This window comes from Lathyrus oleraceus, chromosome 4 (assembly GCF_024323335.1).
Source record: "Lathyrus oleraceus cultivar Zhongwan6 chromosome 4, CAAS_Psat_ZW6_1.0, whole genome shotgun sequence".
In the NCBI taxonomy this organism is placed as follows: domain Eukaryota; kingdom Viridiplantae; phylum Streptophyta; class Magnoliopsida; order Fabales; family Fabaceae; genus Lathyrus; species Lathyrus oleraceus.
The window spans coordinates 371,017,937-371,043,417 of NC_066582.1; the positions used below are offsets into that span (position 1 = coordinate 371,017,937).

Consider the following 25,481-nt stretch of genomic DNA (forward strand, 5'->3'; position numbering starts at 1 on the left):
CGCCAATGCTAGTGGCGCCTCCTCGTGAGGAGCGCAATGCATGCGCCAATGCTATTGACCCCTCCTTTTTATGCATTGGGGGTGCCCCAGTTCATCTGACGCATCCTCTACCAAACCAGGTTATTTTGATAATTTTTTTAAATAATTAGTTATTTTGAAAAAAAAAAAAAATTATTATTATTTTTAAAAAAATTTCCAAACTTTTACCTACTTCCTCTTCAAGAACACCCATATTAATCCTATTTGAATCTGCTCAAACTTCAACAAAATTCAAGAAACCGATATCCTGAATTTTACAAAACTCCCAATATCTTTATATCTGAGTACAATTATCGTACTATGTAATCAAGCTTCATGTTAATCCTATTCATAGAGGATATGAACTCTACTATTTTCATTAACTTGTGCCATAAGACAATGATTCAATTAGTAAAAAATATGAGCATACAAAAGTATATAGACAATCATGAATATGGTATCTATCGGTTATATATAACTGTCAATGAATATGGTTTCAGAGTTATAGATATATCCAAAACCAACAATGCTTAAAACCAACAGTACAACATTAACAATTGACCCCAAACTCCATATAATATAACTATACTTAATCCGATTCAAAGCCATAATTCAGAAAGAAAGGAAATTGCATAACAATAACCAATTTCTTTTTCTACATATCATTACAATGACATTCAAGATTAGCCCATGGTTCAAAAAGTTACAGAATAACTAAACCTATAATTTAAAGCCTAGTGTCGAGGGTGACGCACAAATTGCTATTATTCTCCAGCTCAGCCAAGTGATTATGCATGAAAAGGATACCACATTTTCTCTGGGAGAAGCAATTTAAGCATTCTAAGAGAAACTTGAGAAATACTCATCAATCTGCATAAAAATGCTCAGTAGACATCAAAGAGTAAAGGTAATCAGAAGAACTGTTACCCATGGTTTTAAACTGCTTTCCACAAGAACGGCGACAGTAATTGTGACTACAACTCTACAACCTATGCTTTTCAAGATCTCAACAACCACATCAAATCCAGCTATATCTGACTACAATATTCTACATATCAAATATCATAACATAACCACCACAAATGTAATTAAAAGCCTTACTTATATGATAACAAGATGTGCATAAAGTAAACCAGGGTGTTACAATTTGATTACATTACATGTTTTAACTGAACCAAAATAAAAAACATAACGAACAGGCTTTTCCTTTCTGTTTTACAGGTAAACCGAATGCTAAATTAAGCCGATAAATAAGAGACTCGTCTGTCATCATTCATTAACTATGAAAATATGGAATACACAAAAATGCTCATCACCAATTCACCACCACTATCACTAATTACTACCACAATAACTAATAACTAACATGTGCTTGTGATCAAAACCATAAACACATCCAACCAAGCCAACAACATATAAATGTAACACCTCAAAATTTGCCCTCCTCTCTTGGGACTAGCTTAGCATATTGCATATCATTTTTAGGTCATTAGGCATTGCATATTGCATATCATGTGGCAACATTGTGCAAGTCATCCTCATAAGTCTTGGTCAGAAGATAAAGAGGTTAAGGTTCAAGCCTGAGGGTTTATGGACTGATCATTAACCATCTGAGGGTGGTGGTTCAAATTAGGGTTTCTATATTCATCAAGGAGATTGAGCTTTATCTTGGTTAAAATGGTACATCATCATCATCATGGTATTATCATCCCCAAGGGAGTCATCATGCTTGATCAGATACCTTGAGATTAGGGTTTTGACCTCTGGTCAACCCTAATCAATTGTATTGGGCCAATCAGGGCATGACAAGGAGATGAGGTTTTCAATGGATATGGGGATCATTTTATTATTATATTGAGCTTATGGAAGCTAGGGTTTCATTTTGGAGCCATTTCATCAGGAGTTTGAGGCTCAACTTGATCAGTGCATAACCAAATTCATCTATTAGTCAGAAAAGTCAACTGTGGTCAACTGTGCCTGAAATGATGAATTTGGAGGTGGGATTTGGATTGGATTGATGCATTCTATTTGGTCCAATGAGCTTTGAAATTGCATGTTTTGCCTTAAATGCTTCATGAAATGAAAATGGTGAATGATATGAGCATGAGAACACTTGGACATGTTTCTAAATTGATTGAATGTGATTTTGGATAATTTTCATGTTCTGTTTAGAAATATTTCTCCTCCTTGGACCCTAGGCTTTGTCCTAGGGTTTTGCTTCTCATGTTTGAGTTGTTTTTCAGGACAAAAGGCAAATGGCATGGAAGAATTAATGCATTTGGCTTGGGTTGCTCATGTGAATGATGTTGATTAACATTGATTTTGTTTTGTAGGTGGTTTCTAAGTCATTGGTGTTGAGCCTTGACTTATGCTTTGCTTGATGCATTGCTTGTGTACAGTTAACTGTTTAACTTGTAATTGTCTGTTTAACTGTTTGAGTTGTGTACTGATCATGTTAGATTGATTTCAGGTACCTTAGTTGCTATAGTTCATTGTGAACTTGCTTTGTGCTGTTGCTTGGTTGATTAACCAATTGAGGTATAGCATCACTAACTCCATGTAGTCTGGAAGACCTGGCCTGTTACTTGGCCAGGCACCTGTCTGAAGTCCTCCTTAAGAGGCAATGCTTGTGATTGTTTACATTTGTGCCAAGCAGGAAAAGACCTTTGATAAGGCAATTGACAGATAAAAGAGATGTGCAATCCATCTCCTGTTAGTCAGTGTGTCATCCCTTTGCTCACATTACATGTTGATGCATTGGGATACCAACCCAAGATCATTGTATAGTTGTACAGTTGAGTCAGTGTCATAAGTGTAGAAGGGTTCCCACTTTCTGAACCCACACTTCATTTGTCTGAAGCTCTCCCTGGCCAGGGATAAGAGCTGTGAGGTCTCATCCTCACTTCCCATTTCATCTGCTTCACCCTAACTCTCAATGTTAGGGTTAAGAGCAAATCATCACCTGATACAGTTGGCTTGCTTTTGTAGCCTAACCCTTGTGTGAGCCCGCTTTGTCTGTATATAGTGTGTGCTAATTGTGAATGTTTGCTTTGTTTTGCTTGTGCTTGTATGCCTTGCTTTGCCTGTTTAGGATTAGCCTGCAGCCTGTGCAGGTAGATAGAAAACTCAACCTAGGACCATTGTGGAATACATGATAACTATTAGGCTCGAGTCAGTCTCCCTTTTAGTTTGTCATTTCCCAGTCTCTGGTTAGGAGAAAGTTTCTCCCCTGTTAAGGGGAACTACGTTGCCCTGATCCTCATACCAGATGAGGTACGTAGGCTGGAGGTCGTGCGAGATCTCTCCGGGCAAACCTTTTCTTTTTTGTGTGTGTTTGCTTTGACAGTTGCTAGGCTCGAGTTCCCGACTCCTTAGTAACTTGTTGTTTGTTTGTTTCTTGAGTGTGTGCTTGACAGTTATAGGCTCGAGTTCCAGACTCCCTATTAACTTGTTTGGTTGTTATGTGCTTGGAAGCTGATATAAGTCCAGTGATTGGCATTCGGGTTCCAGTGTGGGTTTGTTTGGTTCGGGCGCTGATATAAGTCCAGTGATTGGCATTCGGGTCCCATGTTTGCCATTTTTGTGTGGAGTCTGACATAAGTCCAGCGATTGGCAGTCGGTTTCCTGTGTGCGTTTTGTTTTGTTTGGCGTGCGTGAGCCGAACTACTGTAGCTCTGATTCTCATTCCAGATGAGATACGTAGGCATAGGATGCAATATCCTATCGAGCATGTTTCCCCTTGTCCCGAACTACGTTGACTCTGATGTTTGTTTCTGACAAACTACGTAGGACCAGGATGCGATATCCTGCCGAGTTACCTTCCTCCTTCTTCACATCTGTTTTGTTAGTATGTGTGCGTGTGTGTATTCTTTGAGCAGTGTTTGTTTAGCAACCTTTTCTTTCTTTTAGAGCGTGGATCCCGTCGAGTACGACAGACGTGAGGGGTGCTAATACCTTCCCCTTGCGTAACCGACTCCCGTACCCTTTCTCTTTGGTCGCGAGACCATTTCCTTTCCAGGTTTACTCTGAGCGTTTCCTTTCCCTTTTTTGGGATAAATAACGCACGGTGGCGGCTCTGTGTTGTTTTTGTTTCAGCCCGCCGGTTGTTTTTCGCGGATGCGACAATAAACAATTTAATCAATTACTCCATATCTTGATAAAAACAAAAAGTTGCCATTTAGATCTATGAAACACTGGCACATATATAGACACGACACACAGGACTAGTTGAATAATGCGGTAATGCGGAATACCAAACACACACCTTCAATCTGAAGTGTCAATGCTACATAGTCATGATCAATCATCATTGTCATGATCACTCTCATCACTGAAATACCCAGCTTTCTTCCCTTTCTTCTTCGTCTTGTTGTTGTCCAAACCGTCATCATCATTTCTGTTTCTCCCCAGCAACCTTTCACCCGCTACATCATCCACAACAGAAGCCCAATTATCGTCAAACTTCTCCGCAGCAATCTGACCACCCTCCTCCTCCTCCTCATCACCTTCCTCCTCCCCATCCCTATCCCTCAGCCCACTAAATCCCCGTCGAGGCTTCTTAGGCTGAGGCCGTGGCCTCGACCCCAACTGATTCTTAGGACACTCATACGACAAATGACCATGCCCCCCACACTCATAACACAAAGCAGTCTCAGTATTGTACACGCACTTCCGAATAAACTCTGGAGCACGTCCATTATCAGCAGCAATAGAAGCAGTTAGAGTCCTTCCATTGAGAATCTTCTTATTCATCTCCGCCACGGTGCGTTAGGCGTCATTACGAGAAACGAACTGGACAAACGCGACACCGCGGCTTAGGCGCGTGTGACGGTCTTTGAGAACAGTTACACGCGCGATGCGGCCGAAAGTAGAGAAGAGCGTATGGAGATCAGAGTTTGTTAGGGAGTAATCTAGATTAGAAACGTATAGCGTCGATTTTGATGGTGCTAAGGGTTCACCTGTTCCTCCTATTGATGATCCTTTGTTGTTCGATTTTGATTGGGGTTGATTACTGGATGTGGTGCCGGTGGTGGTGTTGGGGGTTGAGGACGAAGCGCAGTAGCGGTAGTAGAAAACGTCATCGTCTTCATCGATGTCGCTGTGTTTTCGTTTGTGTTTCTTCTTGCTTGACATTTTTTTCGGTTCAGGTTTTTTGTTTCCGGCAACGGCGTTCGGTTTCCGGCGACGGAATTAGTTCTCCGATGCTTCTTTAATCTATAGAGGAAATCTGAGAGTGGAGAGATTCTATAATGCGTTTGAGAAACCCTAGAGAAGTGAAGCGAAACTCCAAGCGGATCTGGACATGGATCCGGATATTTTGGATTGGTTTTATATATGGTTTTATCCATTCTTATTTTTTTATAAGCAGTACTATCCATATGTAAATGGACAACTTGCTCACCGCCAGAGTACTTGTAAAGATAGCATAAAACTAAAAATTATTATGTTTTAATATTTTTTTATTTAATTGGTCAGCCACCCATCTGCATATATAAATTTTAATAATTTTTTGTTAGTATGATGCTAGATTTTTTAAGACAAAAATTTCTAGTTCGTCAGATATACAATTTTATTATATTATTTTAGATTATATTTTAATATCTTAAGATAAATAGAGTTATTGAAATTTAGCAAAAATAGAATAGAGTGAAATAGAAATTTTATTACTTTATTATTTGAATAATTAGCGATAAAAACAAAGTAAGTTTTTGATTCTGCTCATATAAAAGAGAAACAATACTGATGGAAAGTGATGAAAATTTTCATTCTGCTCATATTAAAGGGAACAATACTCGTAGAAAGTGATCAATACTAGTAGAAAGTGATGTAATTTTTTATTCCTCATATCTAAGGGAAACAATGCTAATGAAAAGTGATGAAATGAAATAAAATAGAATAATAAAATTTTATTATACTGGATCTGATTTTAATTAACTTAAACAATGTAATCTTATTCTATTTCATCTCATATCACTTCATATCATTTCATTGCATCAATTTAAGCAAAACCTTAGTCTAATAACTTCAGTGTCACAACATTTAAAAACTCTTATGTAGAATTTGTCCAGAATTGAAGAGGACTCATCTCTTACTAGAAACTCGACAATTAATTTGTTTTCAAAAGTAATTCTTTATTTATACGCTTAGATTATGTTTGGACATCTTAAAATGAAGATATAAGAATAAAAATGAACATAGTGAATCAACAAAATTAGAAGTACATACGATTAAAATGCATCAAAATCGATGACATCTTTTTAAATTTATTGAACTTTTCGCATTAGACTTTTTTCTATTGTATTATTTTTCAACATCATTTAATTTTTAGAACTCATGCATCCTATCCAAAAAAGCAAAGTTCTCACTCAGATGTTTCTTCCTTAAGACGTTCTCTCCATTCTACGAATGTTGGTGGTAGAGGACACCCTCGTTTCAAATAAGCTTGTATAAAATGCATCTTAGTAGCAATCTGTCTAATCAAGACAACCCGGCCATTTAAATTATTTGGAGGGCAACTTAGCAGAGGGAAAACGATTTACGAAAAACTATGTCTTATAAACTAAACTAAAACTCAGTCATATACATTTGATATAAGATGACTCATTTCAGAAAAATTCATCCACTTTATTGTCGTTGTGGGGACACCAATTTTACTAAGAATCAAAGGATTTTGAATAGCTTGTATTTGTGCATTAGTCATATAGAGTCGCATGTAATTGTCGCACCTCAAAAAAAGATGATAATGCGATCCCTCGCGATAGGACGCGGAAAAAAATGTTGTTCGAAACAGAGTCGCCACCGAACTTTATTTATTCCAATGAGGGAATAGGAAAATATCGAGAAAACCTTTAGAAATAAGAATAATGGTCGTCGCAACCATATTCGGGTTCGGGAGTCGATTACGCAAGGGGAAGGTATTAGCACCCCTCACGTCCGTTGTACTCAAGGGAAACCTTTTAGTCTGATTTTGCTATTTGACTGTTAATTGACTGTTTATCTGCTTGCTTCGAGTAATTAGAATTGATGATAGATGTGGATGAAGACCTCAGGATGGGGGAAATGGGAGGTTTTTTATTAGTGTGCTCGCGAAGATACAGCAATCTCCTGCCTACGTATCCTTATGGTGCAATAAGGAAATCAGAGCATTCGTAGTTCGGGCTACTACGAATATTGGTTGTGTTTTGTTTTGATGAACGACTGTGTAGGTCGGCGTTCTAACGGCTAAACACTGGCTTGTCTACTCTCGGTGGAGGCTCTAGCACTGGTTTGTTGTGCGCATTAGAAAGGATTGACAGTGTTCTTTTTGAAAGGGTTTTGGTCACGCGGGGGTGACGAGTTGAATTGACGTGTTTGGATTTGATTGGTTTCAATCGCTCGAGGGCGAGAAGTTAGGTTTGATTTGTTGATGATTTGAGGAACGACGAAAGATTGAGCAATATGGTGTACACCAATCGTTCAATTCTTTCGAGGAATAATAAGGCGTGCGCCTTCTATTCCCTTTTCGTTCGAATTGTTTTGAAAGTTTGTTTGTGGATGTTGAATACGCACGGTAGTGAGGCGTACGCCTCCTACTTGCTTATTCAAAGAATAACGAGGCGTACGCCACCTATTCCCTTATCCAAGTTTATTTAACGTGTTTTAGTCGGAAGTCGATAATTTGTGCAATATGGCGTACACCAATTATCCAAATAATCGAGAGACGGTGAGGCGTACGCCTCCCATCTTTTATCACCCGAGGTTTAAATTGTAAAAAGATATGTTTAGATATTGTATTCGATTTATGAAGATAGCTTGAATTTTGGGTTGGTAGGTTTGGATTTGTCGATGATTTGAGCAAGGTGGCGTACGCCAATTATTCAAATAATCAAGGAGTGGTGAGGCGTACGCCTCCCATTCTCTATTGAAGTTGTATAGTTTATTTTGTAAAATTGGGTTTGATATAAGAGGTGATTTGAGTTTATTCGATTGTGTTTTAAGTTTGATGACAAAAACTCGAGCAATGTGGCGTACGCCAATTATTCGAATAATCGAAAGATAGTGAGGCGTACGCCTCCTATCCTCTTTATTATCATAAATTTAGAATTAAATGTTTTAGAATTTGTAGTTGATTTGGAAAATGATTTGAATATGATGGTTGAAGTTTAGAAATAATTTGAATTTAGAACCTATGTTTGATTTGAAATTGTATGATTATTAGGGTTTTAATTGAATGACGAAAATCCGAGCAATATGGCGTACGCCAATTATTCGAATAATCGAGAGATAATGAAGCGGATGCTCACTATTCTCCTTTTCATTCAAAGATTAATTATTAAAAATAAAACTTTTAGAATTTATAATTAATTGGTGGAGTGATTTTAATTTTATGGAGTTTTAGGGTTTTAAATGAATGACGAAAATCCGAGCAATATGGCGTACGCCAATTGTTCGAATAGTCGAGAGATAGTGAAGCGGAGGCTTACTATTCTCCTTTTCATTCAAAATTAAATTAAATAATTTTTAAGAGAATACTATTTAAATACGGTGAATTTGAATTTATTTAGAATTAATATACTTTATGGAAAGACTATTTGGTATTGGACCAACGTCAAACTTATTTATTAGAAAATAAAGTAAATTATTTGTTGACGTTAACCATTAATCCACCATTTAACTAATTATAATATTATAACAAGATAAAAAGAAGAGTTGAAAATAGTAATCGAAACCGAACTAATAAATATTTCTAATATTAGTGTTATCTTAATTTTAATTAAAACAATCAAGAATAGCTCATAAACCAAGTAGACCAAATTGGAATGTTTGGGAAATAAATAAAAAGTTAGGCCCTAAACATTGGATCAAAGAAGGCCCAAGGGACTTAAAGTAGTGTTATTTTCGGGATGGGCCACAAGGCCCAAAATCCTCTCCTACTCAGCCAAGTGGTACCGCCGAGAAGAGAAAAGGTTGGCCTCGGTTTACCTACCGCCACGCGCATCATTGTTCATTGATAACATCATAAAGATTTTGGGAACATAATCTGACAGCACCCAAGTATCTATCATCAATAACATTAATTTACTCTTAATAATATTTTAAAAGAAGAAACAAATACCCCTTAAAGCAAAGAAATAAATCAAAATAATTTTGTCTCTCTCTCTTAAAACGACTCTTCATTCTTTCTGGAAAATATCCTCTCCCTATTAAATCGTGTGCATGGTCCCAATCCAAAACTGCAGAGAGAGAAATTTTTTTTGAAAGGAAACCGATGAACACCCTTCGGTGTTCATCCTCAAACAAACCAGGACTCGCACATGAAGTTCAAAACTTCCAACGTGACAAACGACCACAATCCCCTCAAACCTCCAAATCCTCGACGGGATCTAGAAAACAGTAGCGAATCGGAACCTCAAAGGAAAACCTAATCTTAGCTTCTAACCCGTTTTCTATATCACAATCAACAGCAGAAATTAACGAGTCAAAATACAAGGTCAAAGCACTTTAAAGCAAAATAAAAGGGAAAGATTTCGCCGGAGCATCGTAGCCCCGACGAAGACCTGACGGCCATGATTACCTTCGGTGAGTATGTACGACGTTGTCCCTCTTCTTTTGCTTGTTGTTTCAAGTTTCTTCCTTTTCTTTCTATCCTTCCGTATCCACTCCTTGTTTTCTGTCTGATTCTGACTTTCTCCTTTAATTGATTGTCATTTCCTTTTGCACGCGATTGAAGGGGTCAAGCTCTTCAAACCCTGATTTTCAGTGTGAAAATCAGAGTTGAAATACAGAGTTTTAGCGGAGCTTTTCGGTGTAAGGTTCGTTTGGGATTTCAGGAGAGTGGCAGTATTTTTCTTCTCTCCTTTTTCAATCGATTAGCTTTCCTTTTTATAGAGTGAAATGAGCTCCCCAAAATCGTGTGTGGATCCTTGGCAGATGGTGCAAAAAGGAATCATTCCGTTAGCATCAAATCTTTCTTTAGATTTTGGTGGGGACCAATGTAAATGTGGTAGGAAACGAATTTGATTGTGGTCCCAAAAAATCTCCAAATGCGTGGCCGTCTTCACTGAATCTCCCATCTAGTTTTTACTGCGGTGAAACCTTCAACAATTGAGGTAAGGAAATTGGTATTTACTGGCATATATTTTAACCTTAATTGATGACTTCTCAACTTCGATTCACAACACTTCTTCCGTTTTTGCTGATGTGAGGACTTAATACATTTAGGTATGAATTGCTGCTCAAGTATTTTCGAATCCTGTGAATCTTTGCCTTTGGTTTATCATAACAATTGTGTGCTTACAAGTCTTATGACCATTAAATTGATGCAATGTTTGATACTTGGTTTGGTATTTGGTAGGTGATCTGAATGATATTTAGGATGCTTGATGATACTTGTATGGATGTTAACCTTGTTGATAGCTGAGCTTGGATTGCTAGTCTGCTGTGTTTTACATGGTGGTAGTCATGATTGCTCCTGTGATTCTATTACCATGAGGTTAGTCATATGTTGAAAACCTGTTAACTTGGAATGTGATGTTGTTAGCTATTGTGTTAGAAGTTTGAATGAAATTTTGCTATGGTAATGATTATTTTTGTTTTGGATACTTTGCTTATGCGTGAGCTGATTTGTGGGTTGCTATGCTTGGTGATGCAGTAGTGGTTTGTGCAGTTTTTAGATCGTATATTTGATCAAGGTTAGATGGTTTGGTAACAGGTTTCTTCTTGTCATGGTTCAGCATCTGTCATGGTTCTCTGATAATAGGTTCTATTGTAACAGGTTTTTTTTTGAAGCATACCCTGGCACTGTTTTGGTTTGGAGCATTATGGCGTTTAAACCAATCCCGTCTTTAATTGATGATTCATAATGCAATGGTCCTGCCGCTATAGCTAAACCTTATGTCCCAAAAAGGTGAATCTTTAAATGTATCCTCATTTCCATGTGTAGGCTAAGAGATACTCTCAACTGTGTTTAGCATGTTAGTTTTCTCGATTTTTTAACGTATCTGCTACCGACCAAATCCCTATCCAGTTATTAACATCAACATTCTGGAACTGAATCATCTGTCTTGGAGTTGTTAACCATCCTGCCATTGAAGGACAATCATGTTTCCAAGGTCTGCAACATGGCCTGCTGTGGGAGGAATACTCTGAACTTGCGTCTGTAGCCGTTTTTTGTTTTTCGGGTGTGACGGCTTGTTTTTGCTGTTTTGCCGTTCGGCAGCTTGTGACAGTTTTTCTTCTTTTGATCATAATCCCTTTGGGAAAATCCTTACTCATTGTTTCTTTGAATCCTGTAGGTTTCACTCATGATACCAAGTTTACTGCTTCTGGAAGTGTTTTGGTGAAGAGAGTGCATGGAGTTGTCGTGGTCAATTGTCATGATGTTTTAAGCTTATATACTTTTTTATTGTAATGTCCTCAAGTCTTTAGATCATAGGCCATGGCTGTGTGTAAATCATGAGGTCTACCAATATAATTGTAAACTATGCCCCTTACAAATTTTATTCTCAGAAGGATCGTGCCCATATGGAAAAAGAATGGTTTTGTACATCTAAATTTGTATTTTTTGATCAAAAGTAACATTATTATGAAGTCCATAGAAAACGATTTCATTTTCTTTCTTATAGGAATTAAAAGACATTGAATCTAAATCCTCAGGAAATTTTCTCAAGTCAGGACCAGGAAATGCAAATCCTAGGCCATCCGTTAAATAGCTCTTTAGACGTGGCCCGAGATGAGTAGAAAAAAATGCTCATTTAATAAAAATTCTCGCCATGAGACGTGATGGACCATAATAATGCACTAATCTTGTAGGTCGACCAAAAGGACTTGTTGATATGAATAAATTTGTACTTATGAACCAAATGATGCTTTTTATAATATTGAATTAATGAGACGTGAGCCTTCGAGGCAACCTATGCATGGAGTAGATGATGTCATTGACTACAATGACATGTACCATGCTCAATGAATGAATAACAATAATATGCATCTTAATCCAGTGATCCCCTTAATAAACAAAAGCTTCTTTGTGATTATTCTAATCAGTTGGTTATAGTGGATTAAATCTGTGTGTATAAGGTGAAATCACTTTGGAGGGTGGACTATAGTAGCTTTGAGTTTCAAGCGAACGATAATAAAATACTTGTGTTTTTATGTCTTTGTTATTAACTTTTAAGTGGTGTTCTTGAGTTGGTAAAAAACTTTTGTTTTATAAAACTCAATTCAAACCCCCTTTCTTATGTTTTTCACACCTTCGGGGTTTGTTTTAATTCTGACGGGGCTACCACTAGCAGATTGCTTACTAAGTGTGGGGGTGTTTTTCGTGACAGTCAAGAAAGATAACTTTGTGGCTTTCATAAGACTATTGGTGATTGCAATAGTCTTGCTACAGAATTCTGGGGTGTCCTTATGGGTTTGGAGCTTGCTTGGAAGAGAGATTTCAAGAACCTTATTGTTCAAGATGGCAAAAAGACAGTAGCAGATGCTCTCCAAGGGTCGCCTTTGAAGTCTAAACAAGGTTCGACTTTGGCTAGGCATATTCTTCTTCTCCTTCAGCATTTTAAAGAAGTGCATTCATTCACATTTTTAGAAAAACTATTAAGTGTGTGATTTTTTAACCAAACTAGATTTGTCCAGTTTTGATGGTTGTATCTGATTCGATGATAATTTTTTTAGTAACGGTTCAAATGTCTATGAGACATGCTGCCTAATGTCTCCTCATTTTAGACCTTTGATCCTCCCATTTTACTAATAAATAAATATATATTTGATTAAACAAACTTAAAAAATTATTATTTTTATTATATGAGTTAAATAGTTTAAGTTTCAAATTCTGAAACGTCCCAAAAAAAAAACTATTTACTTACATTCTGAATTTAAAAGAATATACATTTCAAATTCTGAGTTGTCACCAAAAAAAATTCTATCAATGAAAACCCTAAACGTCACCAAAAATATATATTATATTTTATATTTCAAAGAATTTAAATTTCAAATTCTGAATTTATTACCATCAATTACATCTAAAATTATTAGATTACTTTTCACAATATAAATTAATAATTTAAAAAACAAATACTTTTAAAATTACTGACTTAAATTTATTTATTTATCTTCTATTTTGCTAAAATTATATTTTTTTACTCTCCAATTTTTCAAACTAATATTTTGATTCGCTATTGAACAACGCTGCATTATTTTTAGTTTTCAAAACTTTACTTTCATTAGAGAGGTACTTCATTTCAAAATTATTTTACCAAACAAAATTTATCTCAAAATAAACATCATTTTACTTTTTCAATATCAATTTCTTTCAGAATGCCATTAAATAATTAAAACTTCTTTCAAGTCATTATTCTCCTATACATTTATGACAATTTATAAAAACCTTAAACTATTCTTATTTTAGGATGGAATGAGTAAGCAATCAATAGACATTTATGAACTAATAAAATATATCATTGTTTTTATAATTAATTTTATTTTTTATTTTATTTGGATTAAAATATTACAAATATATTAAAACAAACTTTTAGAATTTTTTTTCAAAATAACCATTATTTTCAAAAATAATTCCAAAATAACCAATTATTCAAAAATATTACCAAAATAATCAGGTTTGATAGAGGATGCGGCAGATGAATTGACGTACCCCCAATGCATGAAGAGGAGGCGCCAATATCATTGACGCATGCATTAGACTCCTCGTGAGGAGGCGCCAATGCTAGTGGCGCCTACATTGGGCCTCATGAGGAGGCGCCAATGTTAGTGGCGCCTATGTATGTTTGATTGGTGTATGCACCAATTCATCTAGCGCATACACCCCCTGCTATTTTTTTTTAATTATTAATATTTAATTTTTATTATTTAATAAAAAAGAAATAGTAATGAGAAAAAAATTCATTGATGATGTAATAATTGGTTACATTGGACTGACAATAAACTAATGACCCGTCCGATTATAACGTCCCCCTGTTCCACATCCCGGTGCGTTAGTTTATCTCCTAGGTCTTCCACGATTTTCTTGAGGTGTTTGGGGTCTTTGTGTGCTGACCTGATCGAGCGATGGTTGGTTGGAAGGTCCAACGGAAGTTCCAGCGGTATTTGATAGATGTGTCATCATTTGCTCCCAATATCCGGAGGGGCTCTGGCCAACGGCGCTTCCGTAATGGAGTTCGGTGCCCATGTCATCGTAGTTAGGGCGTTGTGGTTGAGTGAATTGGGGACGATATAGTTGCCCAAATTGGGTCATTGAGTCGTTTTGGAAACAAAGCAATGGTTTCTGGGGCGACTATAGTTAAACAATGGTTGGGTGTTATTGATGGGGGGCTACGATGAAGTGACCCATATGAATCATCTGGGCTATAGACAGTTGTGGCTGCGGGGTTTCATTCTTGGTTTTGTGTTTGAGTGAGAGGTATGAATGGATTGCGACGTTTGATGGTTGGTTGTTGGGTGGTTGGCATGAACGGGTTGCGATGTTGGGTGTTTGGTTGTTGTGTCTATGTGGTTGGTTGATGTTGTATGGTTGGTTGTTGGGTTTGGGTGGGTTCACATTGGTGTTGGGTGGTGAATTGTTGTGGGGCATACGATGACGAAGCATGTTGGCGTGGATCCATCAAATACCGCGGCTCAGATACAAATTGTTGAGTTGTTACCGATCTAAACCATGCCATATATTTTGTTGAGTCGGTCTTACACCATGGATATCTGGTTCGTTCAAGATGTGTTGTCTTTGATTCCTCTATGGACGACACATGAATTTTGCAAAGTCTCTCCAATCAGAATAATCTCATTGTGCATCAACCCTTTTTTGATGTCAATTCCCCAAACATGTGGGAGATTCTGGAATCTGTTGTAGCATTCAGAACTGCAGTTTGACCCGGTCACTCTGGTGCATTTCCACCATAGTGTAGCACCTCAAATTTGCACCTTACCTTTTGTATATTCATTTCACATTAGGCCACTGCATAACATTGCATTGTCCATTTGCCTGCATAACATTGCATTGTCCATTTGCCCAAGTGCAAGCTCAATTGGCAAATTAGGTCAAACTGGTCAGGAGATCAGGTCAAGCAAGCAAGCAAGTGCCATTTTCATTGAGACAAAGCCTTAGGGTTGGTTTATCAAATTCATATGGTCTAAGGATCATTTTGAAGTGATTTGGCCAAAGATTGGATGATCAAAGCTCAATAGTCAAGCTGAATTTCTTCAGAAACCCTAGAAAGTCAACTGTGGTCAACTGTGCCTGATTTTATGGATTGGAAGGTGTGAGATGGTTTGAAAGGCCTCATTCATGTCCATATAAGTCTCATTTGACATATCAAAGACCAAGGTTGAAGATTTGGAGGTCAGATCAGAAGTTTCCAAAAATAGCAGGTGACCTGTAATTTCAACTGCCCAAAATGGAAAGTTTTTCTCCCAAAAATTACTTCATCATGCAAGCTTCAAATGGAATTTTGTCCAACATGAAAGTTGAATATCTTGATCTCACCATTCCAAAAAGTCGGAGAACTTGAAATTCCCATGTGTGGTTGGCAAGATATGGTCCAGTCATTTTCCAAAAATGCCCAAATTCAAGGTGGCATAACTTTCACATGGAATGGCCAAATTGGTTGATTTTTCTTTGAGCAAACCACATTTCATATAATATTTCATGGTGCATAATCAAATTTCATCAAAAACTCTCATAGCAAAATGCCATTTTTTAAGTGAATTCATTTGCATTTTTGGCATGGCATAGTGATTTTGAGCATAACATGGAATATGTACATGAGACCTTTTGCAACACATTCCAAATGGTATTTTTGACTTTCTTGAACCAAGGTTGGACTGATATATGGACTGGTTTAGAAAAGGGCATTTTGGCCAAAGCATGAAAAATGCACATTATGTTAATCCTTCCAACTTTGCTAATCTTGATTAAATTTTGGATTAGGGAGAGGTATAAAGAGATAATTGTAACTGTTTTTCATAATCACACTCCATTTTTTCAGATCCAAAGCAAAATCTCACACATTCTCTCAATTTTTCACACTTTGCACTTCCACTTTTTTCTCATTGTTCATCAAGATTCCTTCCATCTTTTTTGCTGTTTCTCTTGTTGATCATCATTGGCAGGTGGAGTGTAACTTCTGTTGAAGCTCACAGTGGAAAGATCTTGAAGAACCATGGCCATGGCATTTGCATTTTCTGTATGACAGTTGAAGATTCCTACTGGTACAAGCTGCTTCGAGCTAAAATCTTGATCCCATGCTCTTAGTCACACCTCAATGCGCATCTGTTTTTGGATTTCAATGCCTGAACTCATCAAATCCATCAATGCACTCAAATTAAGGTTGGAAATCAAACTCCATAATTTCTCCAATTAAGATAGGGATTTGATAGAATGATCATTGCTGAGTAACCTAAAGTTTGAATCGTGCGTTTTCATTGGATATTCGCTGAGAAATCATGAATTGAAGTTTTGATGTAAAACCTATTTTGGATCGATCCGTTCTGTACAGTAGGAATTAGGAGATTTCATCTTTATATTATTGATGTACGTGAAAAGACGAAGAGAACCATGTGCCATTTGTCCACTTTCGTGCCAATTTGTTCATGATGGATTCTGGAGATGATGAACATTCATGATGTTCTTGAGAAATTCTGGAAAACGCGTGTGTTTGATCCGCTTTTGTGGCTTGCCATTTTCAAATTGTGTTTACCGCTAGTAAGGACCAATAGAAACGCGCCATGTCAATTAGTGCTGCGCAGCGTTTTGCTTACTGATTCCAATAATTACAACTTTGGCATTCGTATTAATTTAAATCATTTTAATTACTTCAATAATTATTTCATTATTTTACAAAACTTCAAAAAATCATAACAAATCCAATTTTAATCCAAATTAGATGGGAATTTTTGCATCCATCTCCAAATTTTGTCTAGTTTTTTTTAGGCATGGTAGTCCAAGTTGTGCCTGGTGATTTTGTTGACTTTGCCTATTGCCTTTGACTTGTATGCATTTTGTGTATGTTTCACCATTTAATTCATAAAATGATCATACATGATCCAAAATGAATGAAATTTCACATGCCTGTTCTTGACTCTCTTCTGGTGATTTTGATGTATAGTTTGTGAATTTTGGATTTATGGTTTGCAAGATATGACGTGTGCAAGTTGAGTGTGACAATGTGTGTCACACTAGGTTAGGTCAACTTCATGATTTTTATTGCCATGTCTATATTTTGCCAATTGCCTTCAAATTTTGCATGTGATATCTTGTATATGTCTAGTTTCACCATGAATTTTTGTAGGAATTGTTGAGCCATTTCCTATTTGATTGAGATTTTCTGGTTGCTGTTTAGACATTTTAGGGTTTTGTTTGAGTGATTGACTTCTATGCTTTGTGAAATTCTCATACCATATCATATGAAGGTGAAATTTAATGGAGTGATTAATAACATGTTAATTGTCACTTTGGATTTGGTCCCATTCATTTCGCATTTGTTTTCACTGTTTTATGATTGATGAAAGTTGGTACTTGTTTTGATGCCTTGTATTGGTTTGTTTGCATTTGTCTTGACTTTATGATTTTCATTGACCTACTTCCTCTTTTCCAAATGGCATGAAAATTGATATGTAGCTCATTGAATGTGTTCTGTTTAGGCTGGAATTTTTGTGGAATTTATTGAGCTGTTTAGGTATTTGTTTGAGTGTGACCATTCTGTTTGCTCATACATGATTCACAATTACCTAGTTTGACTTCAATTGTGCATGAAATGAATTTGGTGCATAGTTTTGATGTGAGACCAATTGGATTCTCTTTTTAATTGATTAATCTTGATTTTGATAATTTTTCATTTGCTGTTTTGACTTTTTCAATTCCTTTTGACCCTAGGCTTGTCCTAGTGGTCTTGTATCTCATGTTTGAATGTGATTTTCAGGTTAAGAAGCAAAATACCTTAAGGAGGTGGATTCACATTTGATTGAGTTGTCTCATTTGATATTGTACACTAACTTGTTTTGTTTTGTAGGATGCTTGGCTCCTTTGAGTTGCTTGCACTTTGGTGCATTGGATTGTGTTTGTCTGTGTATAGCTAATTGTGAACCATTTGCTGTTTAGTTTTGTGATTGGTATACTGATGATATTTGATTGATTTCAGGTACATTAGTTGCTAATATTGCTTTGCTTTGCTTGATAAGCAATTTGCACTGAGGTATAACATTCTTGTCTCCATGTAGTCTGGAAGACCTGGCCTGTTACTTGGCCAGGCACCTGTCTGAAGTCCTCCTTAAGAGGCGATGCTTGTGCTTGTTTATTTTTGTCCCCAAGCAGGAAAAGTCCTTGATTAAGGCAATTGGCGGATAAAAGAGATAAGCAATCTATCTCCCGCTCTTCTGTTGAGTCGTCCCTCTGCTCACACCACTGTGTTGATGCATTGGGACACAAACCCAAGATCTTGTACAATGTACAGTTGTGTCAGAGTCTTGAGTGTAGAAGGGTTCCCACATTCTGAACCCACGCTCCTTTGTCTGAAGCTCTCCCTGACCAGGGATAAGAGCTGTGATGTCTTATCTTCACTCTCCTTTCATCAGCTTCACCTTAGCCCCTCAATGGCAAGGTTAAGAGCTAACACCACCCCTGTACAGATGACTTGCTCTTGCAGTCTTACCCTTTGATTGAGCCCCACTTGTGTGTATATAGTGTGTGCTACTTGTGAATGCTTGATTTGCTGCTTGTGTTGAATAGGATAGGCTTGTTTCCTGTGCAAGTTAGCTAGAAACCATGACTTAGGGACAATCTTGCATGATAACATCTAGGCTCGAGTTAGTCTCCCTAGTTGTGTTCCCCTCGGTCATCTGGTTAGGCTAGTCCTGTGTCCCTCCGTAGGGGAACTACGTCGCCCTGATCCTCATGCCAGATGAGGTACGTAGGCAGGAGATGAGCAGATCTCTCCGGGCGCCTGTGTCTTTGTTTTGTGTTGTTGTGTGCTTGGAAGCTGATGTAAGTCCATCGAGTGGCGTTCGGGTTCCAGTGTGGGTTTGTTTGGTTCGGATGCTGATGTAAGCCCAATGATTGGCATTCGGGCTCCACGTTTGCCTTCTTGTGTGTGTTTTGGTTCGGATGCTGATGTAAGCCCAGTGATTGGCATTCAGGTTCCACGTTTGCCTTCTTGTGTGCGTTTTGGTTCGGATGCTGATGTAAGTCCAGTGATTGGCATTCAGGCTCCACGTTTGCCTTTGCCTGTGTTTGTTTGTGTGCGTGTTAGCCGAGCTACGGATGCTCTGATTCTCCTTCGTCCAAAGGAGATACGTATGCATAGGATGCGATATCCTAGCGAGCATGTGTCGTTTCCCCAGTCCGAACTACTTAGACTCTGATGTCTATGCTTGATAGACTAAGTAGGCCCAGGACGCGATATCCTGCCGAGTCGGTCTTGTTTGTTCTTGTGTCTCTTTCAGCCGGTATCTGTGTGTTTGTGAGCAGTGTTTTAGCAACCATTTCCCTTCCTATTGTGCGTGGATCCCGTTGAGTACGACGGATGCGTAGGGGTGCTAATACCTTCCCTTCGCATAACCGACTCCCGATCCCATTCTCTTTGGTCGCGAGACCATGCTTTTTCCAGGTTTACTCTGAGCGTTTCCTTTCCCTCTTTTGGGATAAATAACGCACGGTGGCGGCTCTGTTTTCCTTGTTTCCCGCCGGTTTTTCGCGTAATGCGACAGCTGGCGACTCTGCTAGGGAACTCCTAGAGAAGTTGACCTGTGCTGGTCCTTCTTCCCTAAGCGAGTCTCTCCTAGCGCTCTCTAGGTTAGGGCTTTGGTTGCTATTTGCTGTTGTTTATTGCATTCATTTCATTTACTGTTTACATTCAATGTGTGCATTAATGTTTGCATTCATTCATTCATCTGCTGTGTTGGCTGTGTTTCTCTGATTGGGGGTGGGTGTTACTCGAGGTAAAAGGCCCAATACCCAGGCTATGAGTGCAATCTAGGAAACCTAGGAATAGAGTGATTCGTGGGAAGCGGGTGGTATGCGCCACTTAGCGGAACATCGACATCACGAGCAGTTCAGACCCTGGTGGGGGTATCATCATTGCATACTTCAGGTGTGTATATGATGGTATTCTGCGAAAGGTTATTTATGCTGCGTTTCTTTCGACCTTACCCTGGCCTAGATGACACCCGTGAGTGGGGAGGGAATGATCATTTTAACAGGTACAGATGGTGAATGTTGGTGACCGGTAGGTGACTAGTTGGTGACTCAGTGCGTTCCTGTTGGTGACTCAGTTTCTCAGATTGGGTTCAGATGGCAGTTGACCAGTTGACTTTGGGTTTCAGATGATTGTGATCAGAGTTCGAGCCGAAGTTTCGATCCTATGTTCAGAGATGCACAGCTTGCCAGTCGTGTCTGCATCATGTGCATCATAGCATGTTTATTTTTCAAAAGAAATGCAATAAAAAAAATAAAAAAATAAAAACTAATCCCTGCATGCATATCATTTCTCAGGTACATTCCAGAGCTTGATTCATTGATAGAGATGGCAACAGTTCCTGAGACGAAGCGGAAGACCTGTTCCTATAGCTTTCACCGTGAGCCTCTGACGTCTCTAATGGAGTTGAGCAGTTTTGTGACCAGTGATCATCTGAAGGGGTTCGTTGACCAGTATGGGGATCTGTTGACTTTGTTGAAGATGGTAGTTGACCCAGTGCCGGTGCAGACTCTTCTTCAGTTCTACGACCCAGAGTTTAGATGTTTCACTTTCCAGGACTATCAGTTGGTGCCTACTCTTGAGAAGTATTCCATCCTGTTGGGTGTCCCTATTCAGCATCAGATTCCTTTCTTGGATGAACCAAAGGAAGTTGACTTCAGGGTTATTGCTAGAGTTCTTCATCTGAGTGTCAGAGAGATCAGTGATAGTTGGAAGACCAGTGGAGATGTTGTGGGCCTACCTTTGAAGTTTCTGCTGAGAGTTGCTAGAGGAGAAGCAGAGAGGGGGAATTGGGAAGCTTTTCATGCCCAGCTTGCTGTTATGATTTATGGGATCGTTCTGTTTCCAAGTATGCCCAACTTTTCATAATCACACTCCATTTTTTCAGATCCAAAGCAAAATCTCACACATTCTCTCAATTTTTCACACTTTGCACTTCCACTTTTTTCTCATTGTTCATCAAGATTCCTTCCATCTTTTTTGTTGTTTCTCTTGTTGATCATCATTGGCAGGTGGAGTGTAACTTCTGTTGAAGCTCACAGTGGAAAGATCTTGAAGAACCATGGCCATGGCATTTGCATTTTCTGTATGACAGTTGAAGATTCCTACTGGTACAAGCTGCTTCGAGCTAAAATCTTGATCCCATGCTCTTAGTCACACCTCAATGCGCATCTGTTTTTGGATTTCAAGGCCTGAACTCATCAAATCCATCAATGCGCTCAAATTATGGTTGGAAATCAAACTCCATAATTTCTCCAATTAAGATAGGGATTTGATAGAATGATCATTGCTGAGTAACCTAAAGTTTGAATCGTGCGTTTTCATTGGATATTCGCTGAGAAATCATGAATTGAAGTTTTGATGTAAAACCTATTTTGGATCGATCCGTTCTGTACAGTAGGAATTAGGAGATTTCATCTGTATATTATTGATGTACGTGAAAATACGAAGAGAACCATGTGCCATTTGTCCACTTTCGTGCCAATTTGTTCATGATGGATTCTGGAGATGATGAACATTCATGATGTTCTTGAGAAATTCTGGAAAACGCGTGTGTTTGATCCGCTTTTGTGCCTTGCCATTTTCAAATTGTGTTTACCGCTAGTAAGGACCAATAGAAACGCGCCATGTCAATTAGTGCTGTGCAGCGTTTTGCTTACTGATTCCAATAATTACAACTTTGGCATTCGTATTAATTTAAATCATTTTAATTACTTCAATAATTATTTCATTATTTTACAAAACTTCAAAAAATCATAACAAATCCAATTTTAATCCAAATTAGATGGTAATTTTTGCATCCATCTCCAAATTTTGTCTAGTTTTTTTTAGGCATGGTAGTCCAAGTTGTGCCTGGTGATTTTGTTGACTTTGCCTATTGCCTTTGACTTGTATGCATTTTGTCTATGTTTCACCATTTAATTCATAAAATGATCATACATGATCCGAAATGAATGAAATTTCACATGCTTGTTCTTGACTCTCTTCTGGTGATTTTGATGTATAGTTTGTGAATTTTGGATTTATGTTTTGCAAGATATGACGTGTGCAAGTTGAGTGTGACAATGTGTGTCACACTAGGTTAGGTCAACTTCATGATTTTTATTGCCATGTCTATATTTTGCCAATTGCCTTCAAATTTTGCATGTGATATCTTGTATATGTCTAGTTTCACCATGAATTTTTGTAGGAATTGTTGAGCCATTTCCTATTTGATTGAAATTTTTTGGTTGTTGTTTAGACATTTTAGGGTTTTGTTTGAGTGATTAACTTCTATGCTTTGTGAAATTCTCATACCATATCATATGAAGGTGAAATTTGATGGAGTGATTCATAACATGTTTATTGTCACTTTGGCTTTGGTCCCATTCATTTCGCATTTGTTTTCACTGTTTTATGATTGATGAAAGTTGGTACTTGTTTTGATGCCTTGTATTGGTTTGTTTGCATTTGTCTTGACTTTCTGATTTTCATTGACCTACTTCCTCTTGTCCAAATGGCATGAAAATTGATATGTAGCTCATTGAATGTGTTCTGTTTAGGGTGAAATTTTTGTGGAATTTATTGAGCTGTTTAGGTATTTGTTTGAGTGTGACCATTCTGTTTGCTCATACATGATTCACAATTACCTAGTTTGACTTCAATTGTGCATGAAATGAATTTGGTGCATAGTTTTGATGTGAGACCAATTGGATTCTCTTTTTAATTGATTAATCTTGATTTTGATAATTTTTCATTTGCTGTTTTGACTTTTTCACTTCCTTTTGACCCTAGGCTTGTCCTAGTGGTCTTGTATCTCATGTTTGAATGTGATTTTCAGGTTAAGAAGCAAAATACCTTAAGGAGGTGGATTCACATTTGATTGAGTTGTCTCATTTGATATTGTACACTAACTTGTTTTGTTTTGTAGGATGCTTGGCTCCTTTGAGTTGCTTGCACTTTGGTGCATTGGATTGTGTTTGTCTGTGTATAGCTAATTGTGAACCATTTGCTGTTTAGTTTTGTGATTGGTATACTGATGATATTTGATTGATTTCAGGTACATTAGTTGCTAATATTGCTTTGCTTTACTTGATAAGCAATTTGCACTGAGGTATAACATTCTTGTCTCCATGTAGTCTGGAAGACCTGGCCTGTTACTTGGCCAGGCACCTGTCTGAAGTCCTCCTTAAGAGGCGATGCTTGTGCTTGTTTATTTTTGTCCCCAAGCAGGAAAAGTCCTTGATTAAGGCAATTGGCGGATAAAAGAGATAAGCAATCTATCTCCCGTTCTTCTGTTGAGTCGTCCCTCTGCTCACACCACTGTGTTGATGCATTGGGACACAAACCCAAGATCTTGTACAATGTACAGTTGTGTCAGAGTCTTGAGTGTAGAAGGGTTCCCACATTCTGAACCCACGCTCCTTTGTCTGAAGCTCTCCCTGACCAGGGATAAGAGCTGTGAAGTCTTATCTTCACTCTCCTTTCATCAGCTTCACCTTAGCCCCTCAATGGCAAGGTTAAGAGCTAACACCACCCCTGTACAGATGACTTGCTCTTGCAGTCTTACCCTTTGATTGAGCCCCACTTGTGTGTATATAGTGTGTGCTACTTGTGAATGCTTGATTTGCTGCTTGTGTTGAATAGGATAAGCTTGCTTCCTGTGCAAGTTAGCTAGAAACCTTGACTTAGGGACAATCTTGCATGATAACATCTAGGCTCGAGTTAGTCTCCCTAGTTGTGTTCCCCTCGGTCACCTGGTTAGGCTAGTCCTGTGTCCCTCCGTAGGGGAACTACGTCGCCCTGATCCTCATGCCAGATGAGGTACGTAGGCAGGAGATGAGCAGATCTCTCCGGGCGCCTGTGTCTTTGTTTTGTGTTGTTGTGTGCTTGGAAGCTGATGTAAGTCCATCGAGTGGCGTTCGGGTTCTAGTGTGGGTTTGTTTGGTTCGGATGCTGATGTAAGCCCAGTGATTGGCATTCGGGCTCCACGTTTGCCTTCTTGTATGTGTTTTGGGTCAGATGCTGATGTAAGCCCAGTGATTGGCATTCAGGCTCCACGTTTGCCTTCTTGTGTGCGTTTTGGTTCGGATGCTGATGTAAGTCCAGTGATTGGCATTCAGGCTCCACGTTTGCCTTTGCCTGTGTTTGTTTGTGTGCGTGTTAGCCGAGCTACGGATGCTCTGATTCTCCTTCGTCCAAAGGAGATACGTATGCATAGGATGCGATATCCTAGCGAGCATGTGTCGTTTCCCCAGTCCGAACTACTTAGACTCTGATGTCTATGCTTGATAGACTAAGTAGGCCCAGGACGCGATATCCTGCCGAGTCGGTCTTGTTTGTTCTTGTGTCTCTTTCAGCCGGTATCTGTGTGTTTGTGAGCAGTGTTTTAGCAACCATTTCCCTTCCTATTGTGCGTGGATCCCGTTGAGTACGACGGATGCGTAGGGGTGCTAATACCTTCCCTTCGCATAACCGACTCCCGATCCCATTCTCTTTGGTCGCGAGACCATGCTTTTTCCAGGTTTACTCTGAGCGTTTCCTTTCCCTCTTTTGGGATAAATAACGCACGGCGGCGGCTCTGTTGTCCTTGTTTCCCGCCGGTTTTTCGCGTAATGCGACAGCTGGCGACTCTGCTGCGGAACTCCTAGAGAAGTTGACCTGTGCTGGTCCTTCTTCCCTAAGCGAGTCTCTCCTAGCGCTCTCTAGGTTAGGGCTTTGGTTGCTATTTGCTGTTGTTTATTGCATTCATTTCATTTACTGTTTACATTCAATGTGTGCATTAATGTTTGCATTCATTCATTCATCTGCTGTGCTGGCTGTGTTTCTCTGATTGGGGGTGTGTGTTACTCGAGGTAAAAGGCCCAATACCCAGGCTATGAGTGCAATCTAGGAAACCTAGGAATAGAGTGATTCGTGGGAAGCGGGTGGTATGCGCCACTTAGCGGAACATCGACATCACGAGCAGTTCAGACCCTGGTGGGGGTATCATCATTGCATACTTCAGGTGTGTATATGATGGTATTCTGCGAAAGGTTATTTATGCTGCGTTTCTTTCGACCTTACCCTGGCCTAGATGACACCCGTGAGTGGGGAGGGAATGATCATTTTAACAGGTACAAATGGTGACTGTTGGTGACCGGTAGGTGACTAGTTGGTGACTCAAGGCGTTCCTGTTGGTGACTCAGTTTCTCAGATTGGGTTCAGATGGCAGTTGACCAGTTGACTTTGGGTTTCAGATGATTGTGATCAGAGTTCGAGCCGAAGTTTCGATCCTATGTTCAGAGATGCACAACTTGCCAGTCGTGT

The 25,481-nt window shown here is 38.6% G+C and overlaps 2 protein-coding genes across 2 annotated transcripts; both read right to left on the reverse strand.

Annotated features, from left to right (window-relative positions):
• Positions 1–4,317: 4,317 nt before the first annotated feature.
• LOC127137512 (U11/U12 small nuclear ribonucleoprotein 31 kDa protein-like) lies at positions 4,318–4,770 on the reverse strand. The gene has a single exon (XM_051063971.1). The coding sequence runs from the start codon at positions 4,768–4,770 to the stop codon at positions 4,318–4,320; it is 453 nt and encodes a 150-aa protein (XP_050919928.1).
• A 15-nt stretch (positions 4,771–4,785) lies between these two features.
• Positions 4,786–5,151, reverse strand: LOC127137513 (U11/U12 small nuclear ribonucleoprotein 31 kDa protein-like). Its single transcript, XM_051063972.1, has one exon. The coding sequence runs from the start codon at positions 5,149–5,151 to the stop codon at positions 4,786–4,788; it is 366 nt and encodes a 121-aa protein (XP_050919929.1).
• Between the last annotated feature and the right edge of the window lie 20,330 nt (positions 5,152–25,481).

What these genes read in the sequence shown, in the direction of transcription:
- LOC127137512 (XM_051063971.1), bottom strand. Translation starts at nt 4,770, where the DNA reads ATGAATAAGAAGATTCTCAATGGAAGGACTCTAACTGCTTCTATTGCT.
- LOC127137513 (XM_051063972.1), bottom strand. Translation starts at nt 5,151, where the DNA reads ATGTCAAGCAAGAAGAAACACAAACGAAAACACAGCGACATCGATGAA.